Source organism: Sus scrofa, chromosome 8, assembly GCF_000003025.6.
Source record: "Sus scrofa isolate TJ Tabasco breed Duroc chromosome 8, Sscrofa11.1, whole genome shotgun sequence".
In the NCBI taxonomy this organism is placed as follows: domain Eukaryota; kingdom Metazoa; phylum Chordata; class Mammalia; order Artiodactyla; family Suidae; genus Sus; species Sus scrofa.
Genome location: NC_010450.4, coordinates 110,373,270 through 110,397,621, shown reverse-complemented (window position 1 = coordinate 110,397,621; position 24,352 = coordinate 110,373,270). Strand labels below are relative to the sequence as shown.

Sequence of the window (24,352 nt, the reverse complement as noted above, 5' to 3'; positions counted from 1 at the left end):
GGTAGGAAATCTGGGAGAAGAGGGAAAGATCAAGGGTCTGGGGTGGCCAGAGGGATTGAGCCTGATAAATAGGAAGGTGGCGGGTATGAGAGTTGAGAGTTCCAGCATGAAGAGGGTTGAGATCAGAGAGTAGTGTACCGAAGTTGTTATTTTATGATGCGCATTTTGGGATGTGTGGTCCAATGGCTGAAGCAGAGCCAAAGTAAAGGTAAATGAAGTACATGTTTCTTAAGTGTGTGTGTTAATTGTAGTGCTAAAAACAGTACTCTGATGGTGTATCATCTTATTCAATTTATATACCAAATTATAACAAATATTAGAATGTATGATTTTTTTACTCTAACAATTGAAATCATCGCATCAGATTGCTTTAATACATTTTTGACAATAAGATTTCAGAATTTGATTGGTTTTATTAGTGTTTTATTTAAACATGGACTCATCAGCACGTTTTTTCACCTTTTCTTTCTTTGTCTCCCTGATTTTTCTCTCTAGGCCTCTTACTGAAGAAGAAATTGTTGACCTAAGAGAGAAGCATTATGATTCTATTGTTGAAAAACAGAAAGATCTTGATATGAAAATCCAAAAGGAGGTAAATAGTCTTAAGTTGCTTGAGTAAGTGTTATCATAAAGTCTCTGTTTATAGGAGAAAGCTGTCATTAAATAGTATATTGCATATGAACAATCATTGGACCTATATTTAGGATGTATAGAGACAAAAATGATTTAAAAGTTAAATTATTCCAGCCTGTAATAATTTGTTTGGATTTGGTTTAATTGATTAGAAATCATATGCTGCCAATAAGTGAAGAGAATATATTCTTGTAAAGATTTCTGATTTTACAAATCAGGATTCTGGCAAGATGCATGCACCTTTGTGTTTAAAAACTAATTTTATAAAAAAAATTATTCTGTTTCACAAGTGGATTAAAAAACTCTTTTTGTTCATCTTAGATTTTTTTTATTCTTAGTAAGTGAACTAAATACTTCTAATGATCATAAATGTTATACTTATTCAACTTCAATGTGTTTACAAAAAAGGCCTGTTAATTCTAGTTTTGCTATTCACTAAACTACATGGAATTGGTCTTAGAACATTGTACATTTAAAAATAATCTGTTGAGGAGTTCCCATCGTGGCTCAGTAGATAATGAACCCGGAACCCAACTAGTATCCATGAGGATGCCGGTTCAGTCTCTGGCCTTGCTCAGTAGGTTAGGGATCTGGTGTTGCCATGAGCTATGGTGTGGGTTGAAAACGTGGCTCAGATCCTTCGTTGCTGTGGCTATGGTGTAGGCTGTCAGCTACAGCTCCGTTTTGACCCCTAGCCTGGGAACCTTCATATTGCTGCTGGTGCGGCCCTAAAAAGACAAAAAAGACAATAATAATAATAATAATAATCCATTTAGTACCAAGTAGTGATTTTCAACAGCATTAATTTAAGCTACACAATAGATGCTAACATTAGGCTAAAAAAATTTGTATTGAAATTTGGCTTTTAAATTTGATTTGACATGCAACAGATTATCACTAAAGGAATTTGTGTGCTGTTGTGAGTGGCAGGAATTTATATTTGGAAGTAATTTTTTAATAACTTGTCACTGATAAAATTCAGGACATGTATATCAATGCAACATGAACTTTATGAAAGCTTACTTCACTTTGGTAGACAGTGATATGGTTGACCTTAGTTTTGAAGACCTTGGACTTACAAGGGCTCAAACCATTAAACTATTCAGGGTGATAGCATTGGAACAATTGTTGAGAATAAAGGTCACTGCATATTCTAAAGAAACGGTTTTGTGTCTATGCAAACTAGATGCTCTACTTTGTAATTCAACTTCTAAAGAATTCTGTAATATATCTGATAACCATTTGAATTATTTTATAAAAAAAGAAATTGAAACAAAATCACAAAAATTTCAATTCTGTTATGCTTTGTAGAACTCAATTTTTTTAATAATTTATTTTTTATTTTATAAACAGAAACATTTTATTTTTAGAGCAGTTAGACAGGTTCTGATTTTTGTTAATCCTTATTGTTTTGTTCATGTACAGTTAGCCTTACAAGAAGAGAAGTTAAGACTAGAAGAAGAAGCTTTATACGCTGCACAGCGTGAAGCAGCCAGGGCAGCAAAGCAGCGAAAGCTCTTGGAGGTGAGGGGAAAAGACCCCAACATATATTAGGGCTGCTTTTCTCCTGATTTTCTCTGACAAATTTTAGTTGGGACTTTTTTTCCCCTAGAGTCAAGGGCTTCTTGTTTAACCACAAATGTATTTATTCTTACACTTTCAGGAATTTTAAAGGCAAATTAGTTGGTTTTTAATGACTAGAAAGAACATCAAGTTATATGCTGGACACTGAATGCTGTTTAGCTTTAAAATAGCAGAAGCGGAGTTCCCATCGTGGCACAGTGGTTAACGAATCCGACTAGGAACCATGAGGTTGTGGGTTCGATCCCTGGCCTTGCTCAGTGGGTTAAGGATCTGGCGTTGCTGAGAGCTGTGGTGTAGGTTGCAGACGTGGCTTGGATCCAGCATTGCTGTGTCTCTGGTATAGGCCGGCAGCTACAGCTCTGATGAGACCCCTAGCCTGGGAATCTCCATGTGCCGCAAGTGTGGCCCTAGAAAAAGACAAATAAAATAAAATAAAATAGCAGAAGCTAATTTTTATTTATCCCAAAGATGAAATTTACTTTTCCAAAATTCAGTATTCTTTTGGAAAAATAAATATACTCTTTGATGGAACATTGCATAACTAGCCTTTAAATGTAATTTCCACAGTAATTTTTAGTTATTTTTGTGAGTTTATTTTTTTCTTTTTAACAATTTCTTAACCTGCTAGGCTTTCTTGTGCTTCCTAGAATTGGGTCAGCTGGGTAATTTTGCCCATAGGAATGTTTGTGTATTTCTCATCCTTATACTTGTATCTTTGGGAGATTGAAAGTTTGGGTCTTGAGAAATCTTTGGCATATTGTCAGAAAACAATAGATTTATCATATCTTACCATCCTGTATTTGAATATGGCATTATAATGCCAGACTGCTATTAATAACAGACATTTATGCAGCCCTGGCTAAGTATCAGGAACCATTCTGGTTAATTTACATGTTTTACCTTAAAACATTTAATCCTCACAACAATCCTAAGAGAAAGGTGGTGTTTTTAATTCCTGTTTTATAGATAATGAAACCAAAAGGACAGATGCTAAGTAACTTGCTTAGGATCCCGCAGGTAGTAAATCGCAAAGCCAGGGTTCAAGCCCTGCTTAGCCAGTTTTCTAATTAGTATATTCTTCCATCTTTTGCCTGTGCGAACTCTACTGCAGTGTTAACTGGAGTAGTACATGGATTATGTCACATAATTATCGTAACTTAGAGAAAGTGAAAAATCATGTGTCATGTTTCTATGTTATTTCTGTATGACTTGTACTGTATATCTCTTGCTTTTTTTTTTTTTTTTTGGTGTTTCAGCAGATTAGATTATACGAAGTATCTTTTTAATTAATTTTTTAGACACTAGCAATTTTATTTCAGTATTTATCTTAGCATATTTCAAAATTATAAATGGAAATCATATGTGAATTCATTTGGCAAGGCTCAGAAAGGTAATGTGTATCAGTCTACTCATATCTGTGAAATACTCAAGTCTGTCGTCTACATGCAATCTAACTTTCATTTTATCTATGAGATGATCAGCCTTACGAAATTGATTTTTTTCTACTAAATTTTTTCTCCTACTAAACCTACAGTTGTATTATGTTCAAAACAAACAAAAAAAAAACTATTGCCATATTTAAGAAAGATGTGAATTAAATCTTTCAGTAAAAAAGTATTTTTTAGTAAGGTCTAAGGAGTGGGGAGATATAAAAGTTAACTCACCTACTGAAAAATAAAATTTTTCTGGTTATAATTTAGACAACTCTTTTCACTATAGTAAATTCTCTAGTGCTTGCCTTTTAAAGACTAAAAACATTCCATATGCGTACTCTATTTGAGTTTTTTCATTCCTGACTAAATACTGATACAGGAACAGAGAGCAGTCTATACAACATATACTAACACACAAAGATGCACAGATACATGCAAATTCATTTGATTTTCACAGTAGGCCTATGTGTTTGCTAGGGCAATATTACAGCCATCTGTAATTTACACAGGAAGAAATAGAAAGTAAAGGATCTGAGGGGGACACAGCTAATAACTGTCAGAGCTACAACTCTAATAAGTCTTCTGAATCCTTTGTTTTAATTATTTCTAAGTCAACTCAGCCAGGTCTTTTAGATCTTCTGTTTTATTACTATTTATTTCACCCAGAAAAGAACTGCATATACAGTTTTAACCATTCCTTCCTTGACCCGCATCTGTCCAGTTATTAGAAGTTCTTAGGTGTAATAAGGAAATAACACCGTATATATTTTAAAAGCTATTTTTAATAACGCTGAATATTTTAACCACTTAAGGATTATATACTGAAAAAAAATGAGAAAAATTCTACCCATAAATAACAGGATATAAATGTGAACAATGGTGAGTTTAAAGAAAAAGACATCAATAGAATAACTTTTTGTGGGTTTTTTTCCCCAAAAAAATACTAGGAAAAAAAGACTTTTTGGTATTGTATGAATGGTTTTTAAAAGTATAATTTTATAACAGAGTGATTTTGTATTGCATTATGTTTCCAAAGCAAGAAAGACAGAGAGTTGTGCAGCGATACCATCCTTCAAACAATGGAGAATATCAAAGGTAAATAGTGAAACATACTTCTTCCCTTTGTGGTAGAAGTGTCATTTCCGAAGAGAACACAGTTCACCTCCAAAAGTTTGTATACATGTTCATGTGTGTGTATTCTGTAAAAAAATTATTGCTTCTTTTATTTATTTATTTTTAATTTAGCTTTTTGTGGTTACCCCTGTGGCATATGGATGCTCCCAGTCTAGGGGCTGAATCGGAGTTGCAGCTGCTGGCCTATGCCACAGCCACAGCAATGCCAGATCCAAGCAGGGTCCCCAACGACCTACACCAACAGCTCGCAGCAATGCCAGAACCGTAACCCACTGAGCAAGGCCAGGGATCAAATCCACATCTTCATGGATACTAGTTGGGTTCATTTCCACTGAGCCACAACAGGAACTCCAAAAATTATTGCTTCTTGAAGACACTGTCTTGTAAGAACACTAAGAACATTTGCTTTCTTTATGTTGGAAACTGACCATGTATTTAAATTGACTTTATTGCATTCTTAAGAGTGGTCACATCTTTAACATAGAATATGAAATAGCACACCACATGCCTTTGGATAAATTGTATATGCCTTGGTTGTTTTAAGTTTTCCTTAGCCCCTTTCTTTTCTTAAAATAGAGTTTATGTGTGATCATTTTTTAAAAGACACATTTCAGTGTCACATTTCCAAGAGTGTTTTCTACTCATTCAGAGAACCGTGTTCATACTTCATTATTAGAAATTATAAAGTTAGACTTTGGGCTAAGCTTTGAATTTTGACTTCCACATTAACCAAAATCTTAATTTTCAGTTTATTGCTGGCATTGAGAAGATTAAGACCTGTTTGATTAGGTTATTTTAATTTTACAGTAATTATGAATTGGTGTGGGATAGATCTTCAAAGTGCCACTATTAACTTAAGCATGCATTATGTTGTATCTATTATGAATATATTTTTTAAAATTCACTTTTATTACAGTTCAGGACCAGAAGATGACTTTGAATCTTGTTTGAGAAATATAAAGTCACAATATGAAGTTTTCCGAAGTAGTAGTAAGTCTCTTAAAATATCTGCATATATTTTAAGGTTACTTTATGCCACATTAAACAGATAGAGATCCTCGCTCTGGTTTTCTAGAACTTCACTCTTCAGTTTGTGTTGCCCAGATAGGTCAGTTAACTTGTCCTTAATTGTACAATTTTCTCTTTCCTTTTTTTATTTTTTATTTTTGGCCATGCCCATGGCAGCAGAGGTTCCCAGGGTGGGGATCAAACCCACGCCACATGGTGACCTGAGTGGCAGCAGTGGCAACACCAGATCCTTAACCTGCTGAGCCACCAGGGAACTCCTCACTTTCCTTCTTTTAAAAAGAGAGCAAAGAAAAATCTCAGGCTGTTTCTATAGTTCTGTATAGGGAGTCAAGCATTCCTTTTTCCATTTCTACTCTGATCTTACCTCTTCTCCTCCCAGAAGAGTGGGGTAAGTACAGGAAAGTGTACTTATCTTACTTATTACAAATTGATTTATAAAATTAAAATTGTTTCCCCAAGTTTCAAAAGTCAGAACTCCTATGCTCCCCAGGAATGTGAACATAATAGTGGTTCCTTTTGAAAATATAGACTGCTTTTCATTTATCATTTTTTTATTTGTTTTTGCCTCTTTTTGTAATTAACTGTTAAAATATTACTTAGAGTTCATCATATTTGAAGAGTTCATAATTAATTTAAATTTGAGAAAAAAAGTACCAAGAAAGGAGAAAAAGCCCTTTATACTGTTTGTAACAGAAACATGCTGATATAATGATATCAAAATTGTTTCTTATGATGGTAAAAGGAGTAGGACTATTTGAAAGGAGATAATTATTTCAAAATAAATGGTTGTAGTTAAGGAGTATAGATGACCACATTTAATTGTATTTGATGTGCATTCTAGGACTCTCATCAGATGCCACAGTTTTGACACCAAATACAGAAAGCAGTTGTGATTTAATGACCAAAACTAAATCAACTAGTGGAAATGATGACAGTACATCTTTAGATCTAGAATGGGAAGATGAAGAAGGTATTTTATATTCACAGTTTTACCCCAAAATTTTTATTTTAATTTATGTTAATTTATAGAAATCTACCTTATATTTTACCTTATTTGAACTGACATGAATGCAAGACCTTGAAAAATCAGTGTAAAAAATTTCTTAGACTCTTACTGTATTAGTGATTTCTATTTGTTGATAAATTGTTTAGAAAGTTGCTTAATTCTTAATGTTTCTTGAGATTTAGAAAAAAATGTTATTTATCATTTTGAGATTTTTGTAATCCAACCCATTTTACTCAAGAAGAATTACTGCCCCCTTGTGGGCAACCTAACTTCAAAATTTAATTAACTTTTGGTTCATATATAAAGGTTCATAATAAATAAGTGATTTGTTAGTTTTTTTGGTAATACAAAAACCATTACAGACATGAGTTTGATTTTAGCTGGTATGTTTTTCTAGCTATAGTACTTTAGATAGGTTTCTTAATCTCTCTAAGCTGCAGTTTGTTCATCATAAAAAGGGACTATAAACTTACTTTAAAGAGTCACTGTTATATACTGGGGATCTAAAAATGCTTCTTGGCATGTAATAGGCAGTCAATAAATATTTGAAACAAGTGAGATTTTAAATATTATGGGGATTAAGTAAAATTTATATAAAAATACCCAGTACAACAGTGTGGCACCCATGGCATGTACTCAAATTTTGGCTTAAATATGGATTTTTTTTTAAGGCTTTTTCATTGAATAAGGCCCAAGTCTTTATTTTCGTTTTAAGAACTAAGTAATCTAAAAGGGAAGAACTGATTATAGAATATAGGACTTTAAGAAAAATAGTAAGCATTAAATATTTCATAGAATTTTGTGATGGAATAGGCCTTACATATCCTTTAGTTAAGCCATTTGTTTTATCAACAAAGAAACTAATACACAGAGGACTTGAATAACTTGACCAAAGTTGCATTAATTTACTTAAGTCTTCTTGGCTAAACACTGTTCCCCAATTCTATAGTTTTGTTATTGTTTTGAGCCCAATCAGCAGATTTTAAAATTTATTTTTATTTTAGCATCTGGTTCAATTTGATCTAAAGCTTTTTAGGTCTTTTAATTTCTGATTCGGTCATCCTTGCTGTACGTTAATCAGATTTGTACCTAACATGACTTTTTAGGTTATTATTCAGGTCATTATAACAGAATTTTTAAACTAGACTCAGTAGAGGACAGAGCCCATTAGAAACCATGTAATGTACAATCCAGCTTCCTTTACAGTGTTTTATTCAATTAAATACAGATCCATAAAACTGTATCAGTATCCAGCTCATATTTTTATTGCATGTATAAGGATGACTTGCTTTGCTAGATTGAGTTTGCAATTTTGGGGGAGTAATAGACAACAGTGATAGATTTAACTTTCCATTATTATTGTAGGATCTGATTCTTTAAGCTCAGAAAACAAAATTATTCAGTGTGTGTAGGGATATTCTCTTATAATCTCTTTTCCTAGATTTTAATTGTTACTAGTGTTGATTCTGCACTTGCAAATTCACATTTCTTTTCTATCCTCCCTCCTGCCAAAATGAAGTCTTTTTCTTCCAAGGTTTTTGACACTTTCACTTTACTAACTTCTTTTATTAGATCTAGAACAGTTTTCCCTAGAAACATCTCTGTCTCTACTCTGTTATGTTAGCTAGAGCTGTGTGACCTTGGGCAGATTTCTTCCTCTTTCTGCTCTTGTTTCCTCAACTGCAGGATGGGGGATAGTGGTAGTACTTTACTATATCTTTAGTCCTATAATTTCATAGAGCTGTTGAGCATCATATCAGTTAATATCTGTCAAGTGCAAACAGTGTTAACTAGAACCTAGTAAGTGCTAGAAATACATATATTGTATTGTTGTCATTAGAGGTATTATCTCTGGGAAATGAAGTTGTCATCTAGGTAGAAAGGACTTTGGCAGACACTCTGATTTGGCCATAGAAGACTACTAGCAGTTGAAGTCTGCCATCCATTCTGCTTTATTTATGGCTCTTTAGAAATTTCACCTTATTAGATGATCAGTGTTGCATCAAAACTGTCCTTTGGTGAGTAATATTCACTCTCAGATTAGGTCCTTACATTTCCCTTAAAAAGACCTACATAGGACTGGCTCAAAGTTAATTCACAAGTCAAGTCTGATATTTAAGTCTTTTTAACATAGTTTTTTAATCTTCACTGAGATTTCTAATGATTCTGCCCAAATAATAGGAATGAATAGAATGCTACCCATGAGAGAACGGTCCAAAACAGAGGAAGACATTCTCCGGGCAGCACTTAAGTACAGCAGCAAGAAGACTGGAAGTAATCCTACGTCAGCCTCTGATGATTCCAATGGGCTGGAGTGGGAAAATGACTTTGTTAGTGCCGAAATGGATGATAATGGCAATTCCGAGTATTCGGGATTTGTAAATCCTGTGTTAGAACTGTCTGATTCTGGCCTAAAGCAATATGACACAGATCAACAAAAACGATAGGGTAAAATTGTACGAACTTGTTTATCAGTTATCACCAAATGTTAAAAACCAACTAGAATGTATAAATAGTTGTGCTGAGCCTTTTTGTAAGGGGGGAGGTAAGAAACCGTGTTGTAAATGCTTCTTAGAAAGGAATAGAAATGATAGGCTGTATCTGAATTGCTTCAGAATTAAGTGCAATTTCATCATCTGCCTTCTGCTTTTCAAAAACAATGTTTCTGTCATGTTATTACACTCTTTTCTTTATAGCACTATTTACTATTTGTAGATTTTCACTTTTTAAAATAGTTTTATTTCACTTTGAATGCTTTCTTAGCCCTCTTTCAGTAGCTGTGGAAATACCAAGGCATTTTGTGTTACTTCTCAGCAGATGTGAAGGGAGCATGAAGAAGGACTGCCAGATTCAAATTTAGCACAGTGTTCCCTTTTCCAGCATTATTTATTCCTATGACTTATTTAAATTTTATTATCTAATAGTAAGCACAATTAATTTGAGTAGATGATCCTAAGGAAAGCTGCAATACCAGTTTCTTTCTACACTTACTGCATATCCTGGTATAATAATGCTGACTCTGAAAAAGGGTATGTTATGTTAAAATAAGCTTTCAAAGTTTGGACTCTTAAAGTTGGTAACCAGAAGTTTAATATTTAAGAAAATATATATACTTAGGTTTTTCACATCCTTTTACATGCCATTATAAATGAATATGGACTTTAAGTTAACTGATATGTTAAATTTCTAGGTGTCATTTTTAAAAATTCTATATTTCCAATGAATGGCCTTGGAAAGATTTCACACAGAACATATGCTCTGTGCACGATTTATTAAGGAAGGAAAACCTAAAATATGTAATACGGGTATTTTAAAGTATATAAAAATAAAATCCATTCTGGTATGAAAGGATCCATTGATTTTATTAAGCTTTCCTTTGCCTTGTAAAACGAGGTACTTTAATGGGATATAATTAAGTAACTCAATATATGTAATTGCATTTTATGATACACAATTATCTTTCCTCTAAAGTTTATGTATCAACCTAAAAGGCCAAGGATATAAGACACTCCCTAATTGCTTGTCTTGATTTTGCTGAGGATTGAATATGATTTTAGCAAGCAAACTTTTTCCATTTTTCCTTAGTGTTTTTCTTTTTCTAGTGCATGTTCTCAAAAATATAGGAAGGTCCAGATATAAATAGTAAGTTAAAGTTTTTGCTGTACTTTAAAAAAAAAAAATCATGTGGCCCTTTCAATATTTGAATTGCTAGGCAATGACATCTGTAGTTTTGTCTCCTTTTTTATCTGATAGAAATAAATGACACTTTAAATATGTAAATATATTAGGTAACGCTGTTATTTATGTCTATCTTAATTTAAGTTGTAGCTATGTCATTGGAAATATTTTAAAGAATCTATATTCACATTGCCTGTGTTATGCTTTTTAAAGTTTATATACATCAGATGTATATTTTTGGTTTGGCATAAGCTACTATTGTAATTTTTCTTGGCATTTTGTTCATAAAGAACTTTTTGAAGGAATGGTTCTCAAAGATTGTGAATAAACACATTTTTACATTTAAAAATAGTAAGTTATTTGTTACTAGTTTTATTCCACAAACATGCAATAATTTTGACTCCTGACTTATAAAATGATTATTTTTTAAAATCTGCTGTGAAGACAAAAAGAACAGAATTAGTAAAGCAGGTTGAAACTACACTTGAAAATGGTTGCTTGGATAACAGTCATTATAAGGAAATAAGTGTCAGAACTGAAAAAGTAAAAAGAGCCATGAGATAACATGGAAGCAGCTACCAAATACATAACACAAAAAATATTAATAATTGTTATCTCCTGGTAGTAAGATTATAGCCAATCTTTCTTCAAAGCATATTAAAACAAATACTACCCTCATGTTAGTGCCTAAAAGTAATGCTTCTTTAGCTAAGTCAGTGCAGTAGATAGTAGGGACACAATCTCCTAGGATATGGTCATATGGCATATGAGATTCCACCATTGGAAAGCACCCCCTTGTCACCAGGTCGCAGGGTCAAGAAGAGACTGACTAGGGAGTTATCTTGTGGCAGAGCAGGTTAAGGATCCAGTGTTGTCACTGCAATGGCTCCGGTCGCTGCTGTGCAGCAGGGATTAATCCCTGGCCCAGGAACTTCCTCTGGCCACAAGTGTGGCGTAAAAAAAAAAAAAAAAAAAAAAAGTGAGAGAGCTAGAGAGAGAAAAACTATGACTAACACTAGCACCAATTAATACATGCATCTACTTAAAGAGCCCCACCTCCACCCCAAATCAATTTCATGGCACAGATGAGTCCGAAAGAGGTGAATTGAAAGGTTCACAACTCAGCCGTGGTGCTTTGTATCAAACACCAATGTTTTGTTTGCCCTCAGTCCCACTCCACTGTGGCCATTCTTTTGAGAAAATGCTTTATCCTATCCACAGGGTCACCGAGTTCAGCAGCCATCATTTAACATTCATTGCGGAGAGCTGACTGGGGGAAGGGTGGGCACCTGACTCAAGCTGAGCCTCCCCTTGCACTGGAATTGAGAAATAAGGTTTTCTTTGGCTGATCAATAACATGTACAACTTATGCCACCATGTGGAGTGAAGAACAAATGAAGAATGTGTCTCAAGGGCATCAGTGGATGTTTCTGAATCCAGCCACAACCTCTGAAAGAGTTTCAGAGAAAATGGTTAGAGAATTAAACTTTGACTCTATTGTGTACATGGATCTATTCAAATTTGAATTCATGGAATTTAAAAATATGTAGTACAATAAAAAACTGGTAAGAAATATGAAAATTTTAAATTTAACATCATAGTTTATTAACAATGTTTAAAGTATTGGTTTTAGATGCTGAATATAGAAAAGGAAAACTATTCTTGGGAATAAACACTAATTCTATAGAGAAAAAAACAAAAATTAAGGTATTATTGCACAAAGAAGTCTTACTATAAAACCACAATGACACACAGACACCAAAACACATTATGCTTTTTGTTCCAGTACTCTGGTATGACAAGTAACAACAAGTTACCTCACCTGTAATAACATGCTTGTAACCTTGACCTAGGAACAAATGGCTGCTGTGAAATAATATGACCAAACCAAGAGATGGTAACTTATAAATCAAAGTGAAGCAGTATAAAACATGGGACCAAAATTGGGCATAAAAAGAAAATAACCTTATTTTGAGAACACTATTCCTTCATCATGAAGGTTGCTTTTCATACATTAATGCTCACAGATACACAATTATAGTAATTTCTTCATATATCCAGCAATGCAGCAGGTGACTAAATCAATGACTAACGCAATTTACAGACTTCACATAACACCAGATCTCAAAGTTGGCAACACAGCAAATGACAGTAATATACCGCACTCAGAAACTCTTTTAATAAGTGGATTGTCTGTAGAGTGTCTACAGAGTTGGTCCTTCATGATTCTCTTAGCCCTCTGTGGTCACCATTCATTTTCACCCATTTCTATAGGAGAATTGCCTTGGGTGGAACAGGATAAATAGTTGCCACACTCAGGTATGGGCTTCTGTGGTAGCCAGTTGTTTTCTTGCAAGAGCGATCTTGTAGATAAAATAAACTGAATCTCAAAGAATTCTAATGACTCTCCATCTTCCTTCTCTATCAGGAACTGATAGTCACCAAACCTAACCATGCACTTAGGGGGCAGGTCCATTTTATTTAGGTAGCCCAATTCCTGGTTGTCCACAATCAGACTGGTCTTCTTACTCATATTTTTAATCTCAAAAGAGAGAACTGAGCTATCAAACTTTTTAAATAGGTGCAGAGAAAACTGAACTCGAGAAGCATGTTTGTCCTGAAAGGTATACTGACAGATGGAATTTCGGCCAAATTTTACCACTTCGCTGGAAGGGAGTTTCTCTCGGCTAAAAAACCTTCTTGATTGGAATATTCCATTTTGCTGGTGGCCTGGATGGTAAACAGTCATCTGGAGACAAGTTAATGTCTCTTCTGTGTCAGCATCTTCAAAACTGGACATGATGTGCACCAGAATCAGACCTGCCTGCAACAATCAAATCAGCACATTAGTTCAGTTCCATATGTCAGGCACTGAGATCTTTGAGTCTAATATTTTCATGAAAATACTCATAGGTGATTAACACTTAGACTTCAGAAAACAACAACTAGAATCCTTTCAATGAACTAGGAGATTCACGAAATCTTATACCAAGCCCCCATAAGAAACTGGTGTGTGACTTTTTCCTTTCTATTTTTCATTTCTAATTTGATATAATCTGGACAATAACAAGGAATGATTACTGATAAAGTGATTTGAGGGGAGCATAGAGAAACTTCCATTCCTTTCTCATTTAAATAGAGTGACTCTGGCCCGGGCAAAAAAAATGACAGCTATACTTTAAAAAGAGAATTCAAAAATACATAAATAAATAAATAATAAAAAGAATTAGCAATAAAAAATCCTTTTGGCTTGAATATTCTTAGAGGATATACAAATAAAGAAACCCTACAGTTTATTAACTTAATTATAATTTGATGTATTATGAATTACAGAATGTCTGATTAAAGACATTTAAAAATTATACTCAAATAATTGCAACATTTATCCTTTATATCCTTAGATTTCTAGCAGATAAAAGGGTTAAAATAGTAAATGCTTTAAAAGTTTACTTTATTCTATAATTTTAAAATGTAGACATTACATACTTTTTTTTTTTTTTGTCTTTTTGCCTATTCTAGGGCCGTTCCCACGGCATATGGAGGCTTCCAGGCTAGGGGTCTAATCGCAGCTGTAGCCATGGGCCAGCAACGCAGGATCAGAGCCATGTCTGTAACCTACACCACAGCTCACGGCAACGCCAGATCCTTAACCCACTGAGCAAGGCCAGGGATCGAACCCGCAACCTCATGATTCCTAGTCGGACTTGTTAACCACTGTGCCACCACGGGAACTCCCATACTTTTTATTTTTTAAAAAATCTCCACAAGGTAGTTCTAAATATCATAGCCTGTACTTGTTCCAGAATTATTTATTTTTGTCATTGGTTCCTAATGACTGGACAAACAAACCATCATTAACCACAAACAGCACAATCCAACTGCTATGAACCACAACCCTCTAGCATGTATGACCCCATGGTGCCCTCCACCTCCACCTCACTCTATGTGCCTTTAATAATCAGTGGAGAACTTTAAGTGGTAAAACAGGACAGAAAAAACAATTACTAAAATATATGAGAAGTTAATTTGACACAAAACTCCCACCTTAAAATGAAATTTTTCTTTTTTTAGGGCCACACCTATGACGTATGGAAATTCCCAGGCTAGAGATCAAATCAGAGCTGTAGCCACTGGCCTACACCGCAGCCACAGCAATGTGGGATCCCAACCACATCTGTGACCTACACCATAGCTCAGGGCAATGACGGATCCCCCATCCACTGAGCAAGGCCAGGGATTGAACCTGCATCCTCATGGATACCAGTCAAATCCATTTCCGCTGTGCCACTACAGGAACTTCAAAATGAATTTATTTTAAAGTAATTACATGCACATTATTTTAAAATTCAAACGTTAAGAAAGGATCTTTTTTAACTTATCTTCCCTCCACCCTAATCCTTTTTTGACTCTTCTCAAGTCAGCCACTGGAAAAGTTGCTTTTATCCTCACTGAAGTCTTCTTTACAGAAGCTTAACTATGTGCTCAAAGGTAGACATTTCTACACACAGAGAAAAAAAAATTCCTTACACAAATAAAGAACATACTGTCTTTAGTTCTAGACCTTGCATTTTTCAATTAATACAAATGGATGATTTTTTTCCATATCTATATATAAATACACCTCAATCTTGAGCAGCTGTATATAATGCCTTTAATCTAGTGTGATGGTAAATTATACCAAAATTTAGATGTTGCTGAATGCTCCCTGCATTCCTTAAATACTGTATAGTATTTATAGTGGAGTTTGAGGAGCAATAGCCTTAAGTGAAGATTGGTAGTTTTACTGTTTTTTGTTTGCCATCTATATTAGATATTAGTATCAAAATTATACTGGTTATAAAGGAAAAGAATGTTTTCCTTTTCTTTCTATGCTTGCTATTTACTTTTAAAATACAATCTTTTCTTCTGTTTTGAAAAGTTGTGCTGCTAAAAATCAACTCAATTTATTCAGTTACTCAACAAATGACATAACTCAGCAAAATTTCTTTTTTACTGACTTGGAAATATATCTTTAATTTTAAATTTACTTTCATAGTTCTCTTCTGGCCTAGTGGTTAAGGATCCATTGTTGTCACTGTTGCAGTACGGGTTCAATCCCTGGCCTGGGGAACTTCCCACATGTCGTGGGCATGGCCAATAAAAATAAAATAAGGCATTCTGTTTGGAGTTCCCATTGTGGCTCAGTGGGTTAAGAACCCAACATGGTGTCTATGAGTATGTGCGTTTGATCCCTGGCCTCACTCAGTGGGTTAAGGACCCAGCATTCCTGCAGCTCAGATCTGGTGTGGCTGTGGTGGAGGCTGGCAGCTGCAGCTCTGATTCAACCCCTAGCCCAGGAACTTCCATGTGCTACAAGTGTGGCCATAAAAAGAAAAAAATTACTTCCGCAACAGATTCTTTTCGGACATTATTATATCAGATTGCCTTACCCAGGCAGACAAAAAATGTCCAGGTATAAGCAGAAAAAGAGAGGAACAGTCAAAATCTTGGGGCAAATGTGGTAAAAATTAAAACCAAAGACAGGAGCCCCTGCTGTGATGCAACGGGATCAGCAGTATCTTGAAAGCACTAGCATGAGGGTTCAATCCCTGTCCTGGCACAGTGGGTTAAGGATCTGGTGTTGCCACAGCTGCAGCTTAGTTCTAGGCTGTGGCTGGGATCTGATCCCTGGCCTGGTAGGTGCAGGGGTGGCAAAAAGAAATAATAATAATAACCCAAAAGGCAGCAAGAATTAACATACAATGGGTAAAATTGGTTAATCTATCCTACACTGTGATTTGCAGATACTTTAATTATGATAATAAGTCATTATTCAAGAAGCGGACAGTTTAAAAGAAAATAAGTACAACAAATCATCAGATGATGCAATTAGTGGTTGATAAGGAAATAGCTGTTAAGACATACAGCGCCTAAAAAGAAAGAGCAAGAATCTGTCATGATCTCTGCCTTGTCTAGGATACACTGCTATCACCCTAATTCATTCCTGGACTTCAGACGACATTTCCAAAAGGAGAGCTGAGTTTTAAAACATGGTGTATTCTGGATGTTGTCTTTTGCTAACACTACTTTTGTTCTAGTAGCTTAGAATTCAGTCTTTTTTAGCAAACCCACCCTCAAGAAAATTTTGCCTAGAACCCAGGGAGATGTATTATCCACCGCAAAGGAAAAAATTTGCATTCTGATTTGTAAACCAGTGGCTATGAGTGTCTTGGGCTGAATCAATTCTCAGCATTTGATGAATCTCTGGGTTCACAATTGTGACCCTCCAACAAACATGGAGGTAGACTATATTACTGTCCAGTACTGCTGCCCCTCATTACCAGGCCTACGTCTATTGGCTCTGCCCCTTTAATGGGTTTTTCCCACTCCACTAACAACCGTATCAATGAAATGTGAATGGAAGTTACACGGAAGCTTATTTCCAAGCATAAGTCTTAAAAACCACTGTGTGGGTATATGTGCCTTTGTTCTTTCTGTCCCACATCAGCAGTCCCCAAAAGGAGCAGCTCAGCATGGGTCCTGGAGGGAAGGGCCAAAGACAGAGCCATAAAAGACTTGTAATATGAGCAAGGAATCAAACCCTTCTTGTAAGTTACCTAACACTGAGCCATCAAGTGCACTCACCTCCAGTATGAAACAATTAGCAAGCCTGACAGTAAGAAAGGCTATTACTTACTGTATGCTTTCATGCGCCAGGCACCGTGCTAGACTTTTATACATATTGTCTTATCTAATTTTCAAAACAATCCTAAGAATCACCACTTCACAGATGAGGGAGATGAGTCTCAGAGGGTTTAGCTAAGTAGTCCAGCTCACAGAGCCAGTGTCCAAGGCAGGATTCAAACAGAACAGAAATGCACCCTCTCTCTTGCCCACTACAAACATTACTTCCTATTACCAGTTACTTCACAAACTATAGCAGATAACCTGTAGAGAAGAGGTCCACAGAGGTGTGTGCACTAGAACCAGCAAGACACCAAGCTAGCATCTAGTGTTGGGGATGAAAATACACTATTTCTGCCTCCTCTATAAGAGCAAGAATCTATGAAGCACCAGGTTCCCACAAGTTACCAGTTATTCTTAAACCTGGGTGTGTGGATGCTGTATGTCACTAATAATTCTGGTAGGTTGTTAGCCCTGAAGTCGAGTAAATTATGGTCTCTGACTTCGAGGAACTTAGAAACTAACCTATTCACTAATCTCCAGAGCTGCAAGTTCCCTCTACAAAGTGGCCTAAATCTCTGACATTTTCAGAGTGGACAGTAGGAAAACAGAAAAGTCAGAAACTAACAAAATTAAAAAAATAAATAAATAAAATAATAAAATTGGTGGATCTTTATTTTAAAAGTTACTAGTGACAACAAAAAACAAACACGGAGTTCCTATCCTGGCTCAGCGGAAACGAATCCAACTAGGAACCATGAGGTTGTGGGTTCAATCCCTGGCCTTGCTCAGTGGCGTTGCCCTGAGCTGTGGTTGTAGTTCGCAGACACAGCTCCGATCTGGTGTTGCTGTGGCTCTGGAATAGGTGGCAGCTGTAGCTGGGACTGGACCCCTAGCCTGGGAACCTCCATATGCCGCAGGTGCGGCCCTAAAAAGGCAAAAGGCAAAAAATAAATTAAAAGTCACTAGTGTGTAGGTGCTCAAAAGCAGCTTTTTCAAATGTTTGGCTAAAGTTATCAAAGAAACAAGAACAATGAGCTTATGTAGCGGTAAGGGTTACTTCTGCAGAGGGAAATGGGTTGGGGGTGGACAAGAGACTTTTCACTGCATGCTCTGTACCTTTGCAATTTCAGGCCATCTAATAGCTCTTCAGACATCTAACAAATATTTTCTTTACAAAATCAAACTCTGATTTTTATGAAACTAAATGGAGTTGGAGATTATCCCCAAAATGGAAAATCATGATCTCTGACACCAAAAAGTTGTAAAACACTGAGATGATGTCTGACTTACTGTAATATCTGTGTCAACAAATGAACGACAATAACTTCTGCTGGCACTGGAAGGGAACAGAATAGGAAAGGAAGAGAAACTTGGAAGCAAAGCAAAAGACAGCGATCCCGACAACCCAACCCCTACCCCTGTCACCAGATCATCATCCGCAGCGTGGCTTTAAAGAGATGCATGAACGCAACTATTCAGCAGAATTCATACTTACTGAAGTTACAGGTCTCGCTAAAGGAGTCATGAAAACTACAAGGAGCCGGAGGAAACCCTTAGGAAAGCTCAGGGGTTTTTTTCAGGGAAGATGTCTCCTTTCTCCAACTCTGCCTGATTGGCCAATAACTAGTCAAAAGGCAGAGACCGATTCCCTGTGGCTGCGCGGGCTTCCGCTGCGAGGCTCAGTGCGGATTCTGGCTCTAGAAGATTTGGGAAATTCCCCCGTTAAATCTGAAAGCTGGAGAAAGTCTCAGAAAGCAAGGGATGGCGTTATTTTCCTAAACTAGCCGGCTGAAGCAAAGAAGGCAGGTCTACACGCAACCCCTCTATGACCTACGCTTCTTAAATGGAATTCTTTTTACTGGTTAGGAAAACAAAACAAAACAAAACCTTTGCAAAGCACAGAAAAGTACAAGGAAAACACACCCCATCTCCAATAGTTCCCCCGCTCCATTTATAAACATCTATTTTGGGAAGCTGGGAGCTCGCAGTAAATTGCTAGAGCGTCTGCCGGTAGCTGAGCCTGCAAGAGGAGCAGGTGATGACTTTCTACACAACGGCCCGGAAGACTCCTAGACAATGGTTCCCTCTCCCGTGATAAACAGAAAAGACACAGGCCCCACTTCACCCCTCAGACCTCCACCTGGCAGGTACCTTGGGGTCCCAGAGTCCGTAAATTTCCTCTTCGCTTTCCCGGGCTCGGCACGAGGTTATGGGACGTGATCTGGCGGAGTCCCTCCTGGCAGGTACCTTGGGGTCCTAGAGTCCGTAAATTTCCTCTTCGCTTTCCCGGGCTCGGCACGAGGTTAAGGGACTTGATCTGGCGGAGGCCCTCGGATCCGGGATGGACACGGCTCACCGCCTCGTGTCCGCACTGGACTACGGACCGCAAGTTGCCGGCGGGCTGAGCCGTGGCTTCTGAGGTGGAGGTGGGGGAAGCAGGTGTGAGCCCAAGCGGGGGGACAGGGCCGAGCGGGGAAAGAGGGGCGCAGACGCAACCCAGCGGGCGCCCGGGAGACTGCGGGGTCCAGACCCTCTCGCGCGCGCGGCAACTCCTTCCACTGGCAGGCCGAGCGCACCCCCTCCTCCGAGCCCTTATGAAGACCGAAAGTGCCGTTTTCAGACTCCGCCCGGCCCCCGCCCCTTTCCCGCCAGATGGTCACGTCCGCGGCCGCCCTTTCAGACTAGAAGCCCAGCCTCCAGACCGGGTGCGATGCGCGGTAAACCCACCGGGGCCCCACGCGCCCCCACCCCCACCCCCAAAACAAGGGCCCCTCCAAAGAGGGTGCGACTTGCGAGCTGGATTTTGAAAAGGGAAGGGAATCACTTTGACATTCAGACTTCCCCACATCACACACTGCAAGGGTTAGCCTGGGACCAGGGTGAGGAGAAGTGCGGAGTTGAATTAACCTACCAAGCAAGCCATGTGCGTGGCACACATTATTCTTATCTAATCCTCACAGTCGGGAGAGTAGGTCTCCCTCATAAAGGAGTGAACGGAAGCCCAGAGAGTGGTTAAGTTTCGGGGCGAGGAACAGGATCTCAACTTGCGCCAAAGGTCATTGGCCTCCTGCTGCCCCTGGTGTCCTCACCGTACATCCGGGCGACCAGTCCAGGCACTTCCTCTCTCTCCATTCATTTTAAGGGACTCCTCACTCAACATCCAGAGTCTCGGGTTCCAAAAGTAAGGACTGGTACTTTGTGTCACGGGAAACGGTGGGAGGAGAAAAAGGATTGAAGCAGCGGTGGGAGAACAAAGCTTGCCATTATGAGGTCACACTGGCCTACTTAATTCAAGGCTTGGGAAACCACCTACCAATTCTGGTAAATGTCTGATGGAAGCCAATCATTTGTCTGGGTTCTGTCCTTGACTTCAAGAGTGCTTGTTTATGGGTCTGTTTCACTGGCAATAAAATGACAGTGACGCTTGCTGCTTTACCACCTGATAAAGAGTTGTGAGGAAGGGTTAAGTATTGAACTCTCAGAGTTAGATATAGTCAAGAACCATAAGCATGAGGAAGGAAGTGTGCCCCTATCTCAGGCAGATTCTTCTAAGGCTATAATTTTGGTCGTTAATCATCAACACTTGTTATTTCTTCTCTGAGCGATAGCCACAGGATCTTTTTTCAGGGGAACATTAGAGCAGGTGGAAGATAAGATGTGCAATTTGAGGAGTTCACTTCGTGGTCCCTGATTAACGAACATGCCTAGGATCCGTGAGGAGACAGGTTCCATCTCTGGCCTCGCTCAGTGGGTTAAGTATCCGGCATTGCTATGGCTGTGGCTTAGGAAGGGCAGCGGCAGCTTGGACTGGACCTCTAGCCTGGGAACTTCCATGTGCTGCAGGCGTGGAAGTTTAAAAAAAAGAAAAAGACATGCAAGTTGAGCACAGCAATAAATTCTTACTATAAAATAATATCAGAATTTGAGTTTCTGATATCTGACCTTTAAAATTAAATGAGATGTGAAACTGCTTTATAAACTGCAAACGACTAAGTAGGTGTCATTAATAACATTAATAGAGAAAATGCAACAACAGCTAAAATTCATGATGCTGAACATTATTCCATTTTACTGTTTCCTTGAAGATGACTTACCTGATTGACTTAATGTCCCAAAATGAGACTTTGAATAAACCTTCAATTCCAGATCAGAATCAAATCTCAGTAATGATTTTCTCCCCCTGAGAACTGGTGAAAAATAATGGGCCTTAAAACTGAAAATGGCTAATGGGAGTTGAGCAACAGCCAAGAGTGCACACTTGAAAAGTTTCTGTTCTTAAAGGTTTGAGGAGACAGTTGGTAGTGGCTAATTCTCCTGATTTCAAACTATACTAAAAGTCTATGGTAATCAAAAGAGTATGGTACTAGCACACACACAAAAAAAACCCCACACATAGATCAATGGCATAGCAGAGTGCAGAAATAAACCCATGGCACTTATGGTCAATTAATCTAGACAAAGGAAGCAAGAATATACAATGGGCTTCCTCCTTCCCCTCCCCCAGCACTGCTTAGGCTGCATGGAGTTTGCTCCAAGTTCCTGCTAACCTAGCACTGCTGTCATCTCCCTCCAGCTGCCATCTTGATCATCTACCAGAACCTCATAAGCCATGATGAGATGCTCTCTGACATCTACAAAATCCAGGAGATCACAGTTGGGCTGTGTTGGAGGTGGAGGGGATGACGGTCAGTAGGACAGAGGGTAACACTGATGACTCCATCATTGGTAGAAATGCCTCCACTGAAGGGCCCAAGGGTGAAGGTACCGGAAAGCACAGTAATCACGGGTGTTGATATTGTCAAGAACCATCACTTGCAGGAAACCAGCTTCACAAAAGAAGCCTGCGAGAAATACATCAAAGATTACATGAAGTCAATCAAAGGAAAACATAAAGAACAGAGGCCAGAAAGAGTAAAACCTTTTATGACTGGAGCCACAGAACAAATCAAGCACATCCTTGCTAATTTCACAAAATGATCCATGTGTTATTGGTGAAAACATGCATCCAGATGGCATGGCTGCTTGGTGGGACTACCATGAGAATAGAGTGATTCCATGTATGATTTTCTTTAAGGATGGCTTAGAAATGGAAAACTGTTAGCAAATTTGGCTGTTACTTTGGATCTATCACCTATCGTCATAACTGGCTGGCTGCTGTGTTTCATCCACACAACACCAGGACGTAGACAAATGGGACTGATGGAATCTTGAGTTGGTTATTTTGACATTGATTTTGTTTTTCGGTTTTTTGTTTTGTTTGAGCAGGGGCATTGGTTTTGAGAGGGAAAAAAAATGTCATGTAAGTGGTCTAAAATAAAATGCATTTAAACTAAAAAAAAATATGTGATGGAGAAAGAGTTTCCTTAATAAATTTTGATGGAAAACTAGACCGCTATAGGCAAAAGAATGAAACTAGATCACTTTAAAATAAAGTGATAAATTTTATTTTATCAAAAATAAACTCAGAACGGAAGTTCCCATCGTGGCGCAGTGGTTAACGAATCCGACTAGGAACCATGAAGTTGCAGGTTCAGTCCCTGCCCTTGCTCAGTAGATTGACAATCCAGCATTGCCGTGAGCTGTGGTGTAGGTTGCAGACGCAGCTCGGATCCCTCGTTGCTGTGGCTGTGGCGTAGGCCGGTGGCTATGGCTCCGATTAGACCGCTAGCCCGGGAACCTCCATATGCCGTGGGAATCAGCCCAAGAAATGGCAAAAAAAGACAAAAAATAAGTAAATAAATAAACTCAGAATGGATTAAGGACTTAAATATAAGACCTGAAACCATAAAACTCCTGGAAGAAAACATAGGTAATACACGCTTTGACACTGGTCTTAGCATTATTCTGAAGGGGCCGGTCTCCTCAAGCAAGGCCAACAATAGCAAAAGTAAACAAATGGGAAGTATATCAAACTAAATAGCTTTTACACAGTGTAGGAAACCATCACAAAACAAAAGAGAAACAGACTGAATGAGAGAAGATATTTGCAAATGATCTATCTGATGTGGAGTTTATATCCAATATACACAAAGAATTCACTAGAATACATTAACATTAAAAAATCCAACTTGAAAAAGTGGGCAGAGGAGTTCCTGTCATGGCTCAGTGGTTAACGAATCCCACTAGGCACCATGAGGTTGCGTGTTCAATCCCTGGCCTTGCTCAGTGGGGTAAGGATCTGGCGTTGCCATGAGCTGTGGCGTAGGCTGAAGATGCAGCTCGGACCCCACGTTGCTGTGGCCATGGTGTAGGCCGGTGGCTACAGCTCCAATTAGACCGCTAGCCTGGGAATCTCCCTATGCCACGGGAGTGGCCGTAGAAAAGACAAAAAACAAACAAAGAAAAAAAAAGTGGGCGGAGGACCCCAAAAGACATTTTTCCAAAGAAGACATACAGAGGGCCAAACACACATGAAAAGATGCTCAACATCACTAATCATCAGGGAACTGCAAATCAAAATTACAGGATACCACCCTACACCTGTCAGAAAGGCTATTCTCAAAAAGACAACAAATAACAAGTATTGGAAAGGCCATGGAGAAAAGGGAACCTGCATGCCCTTTTGGAGGAAATGTAAAGTGATGCAGCTGCTATGGAAAACAGTATGGAATTGCCTTAAAAAATTAAAAGTAGGGAGTTCCTTTTGTGGCTCAGTGGTAATGAACCCAACTAGGAGCCATGAGGATTTGGGTTCAATCCCCGGCCCCACCCAGTGGATTAAGGATCAGGTGTTGCTGTGAGCTGTGGTCTACGTCACAGACGCAGGTTGGCTCCCACATTGCTGTGGCTGTGGAGTAGGCATATGCAAGTTCCCAGGCCAGGGGTCGAGCTGAGCTGCCGCTCCCGGCCTCCACCAACAGCCATAGCCACACCAGATCTGAGTGGAGTCTGTGACCTGCAGCTCACGGCAATGCTGGATCCTTAACCCACTGACAGAGGCCAGGGATCAAACCCACATCTTGTGGATACAAATCAGGTTTGTTACGCTCAGCCACAGGGGGAACTGCAGCAGGAAGAGGTTTGTATAATACATCCCCATCTCAGTCTATGATTTCGCTGAAAACAATTGACTTACTAAAAGTCCATGTAAAAATACTTCAGCCAAAGTAACATCAGTCTGAAGAAATGTGAGGATTTCAACGTGTGCTACCAGCACACGTGTGCTGATGAGAACAAACTTGCTGGTAAA

The 24,352-nt window shown here is 38.2% G+C and overlaps 2 protein-coding genes and 1 pseudogene across 5 annotated transcripts in view; 2 read left to right on the top strand and 1 right to left on the bottom strand.

The window, feature by feature from the left end:
- AP1AR (adaptor related protein complex 1 associated regulatory protein) overlaps positions 1 to 11,477 on the top strand; it is a 34,404-nt gene extending 22,927 nt beyond the window's left edge. Inside the window, exons 5-10 of one of the 3 annotated variants that reach the window (XM_003482454.4) lie at positions 496 to 592; positions 2,059 to 2,157; positions 4,687 to 4,745; positions 5,701 to 5,774; positions 6,655 to 6,783; positions 9,001 to 11,477. In XM_003482454.4, coding sequence (XP_003482502.1) covers positions 496 to 592; positions 2,059 to 2,157; positions 4,687 to 4,745; positions 5,701 to 5,774; positions 6,655 to 6,783; positions 9,001 to 9,266 — 724 coding nt within the window. In that variant the 3' untranslated portion in view covers positions 9,267 to 11,477. The remainder of the gene's footprint in view (positions 1 to 495; positions 593 to 2,058; positions 2,158 to 4,686; positions 4,746 to 5,700; positions 5,775 to 6,654; positions 6,784 to 9,000) is intronic. The other 2 variants (XM_003129244.5, XM_013978945.2) reach the window with 2 other exon arrangements.
- TIFA (TRAF interacting protein with forkhead associated domain) lies at positions 3,432 to 19,805 on the bottom strand. 2 transcript variants are annotated; one of them, XM_013978948.2, is made up of 3 exons: positions 19,315 to 19,805; positions 18,454 to 18,499; positions 3,432 to 13,321 (listed from the first exon to the last, which is right to left on the bottom strand). In XM_013978948.2, the coding sequence occupies exon 3, from the start codon at positions 13,295 to 13,297 to the stop codon at positions 12,743 to 12,745; it is 555 nt and encodes a 184-aa protein (XP_013834402.1). In that variant the 5' UTR covers positions 13,298 to 13,321; positions 18,454 to 18,499; positions 19,315 to 19,805; the 3' UTR covers positions 3,432 to 12,742. The 2 variants fall into 2 exon arrangements, with proteins under 2 accessions (XP_013834402.1, XP_013834401.1); XM_013978947.2 differs by lacking the exon at positions 18,454 to 18,499 and having other exon boundaries at positions 19,315 to 19,800.
- On the top strand, positions 18,506 to 22,477 carry LOC100514667 (annotated as a pseudogene).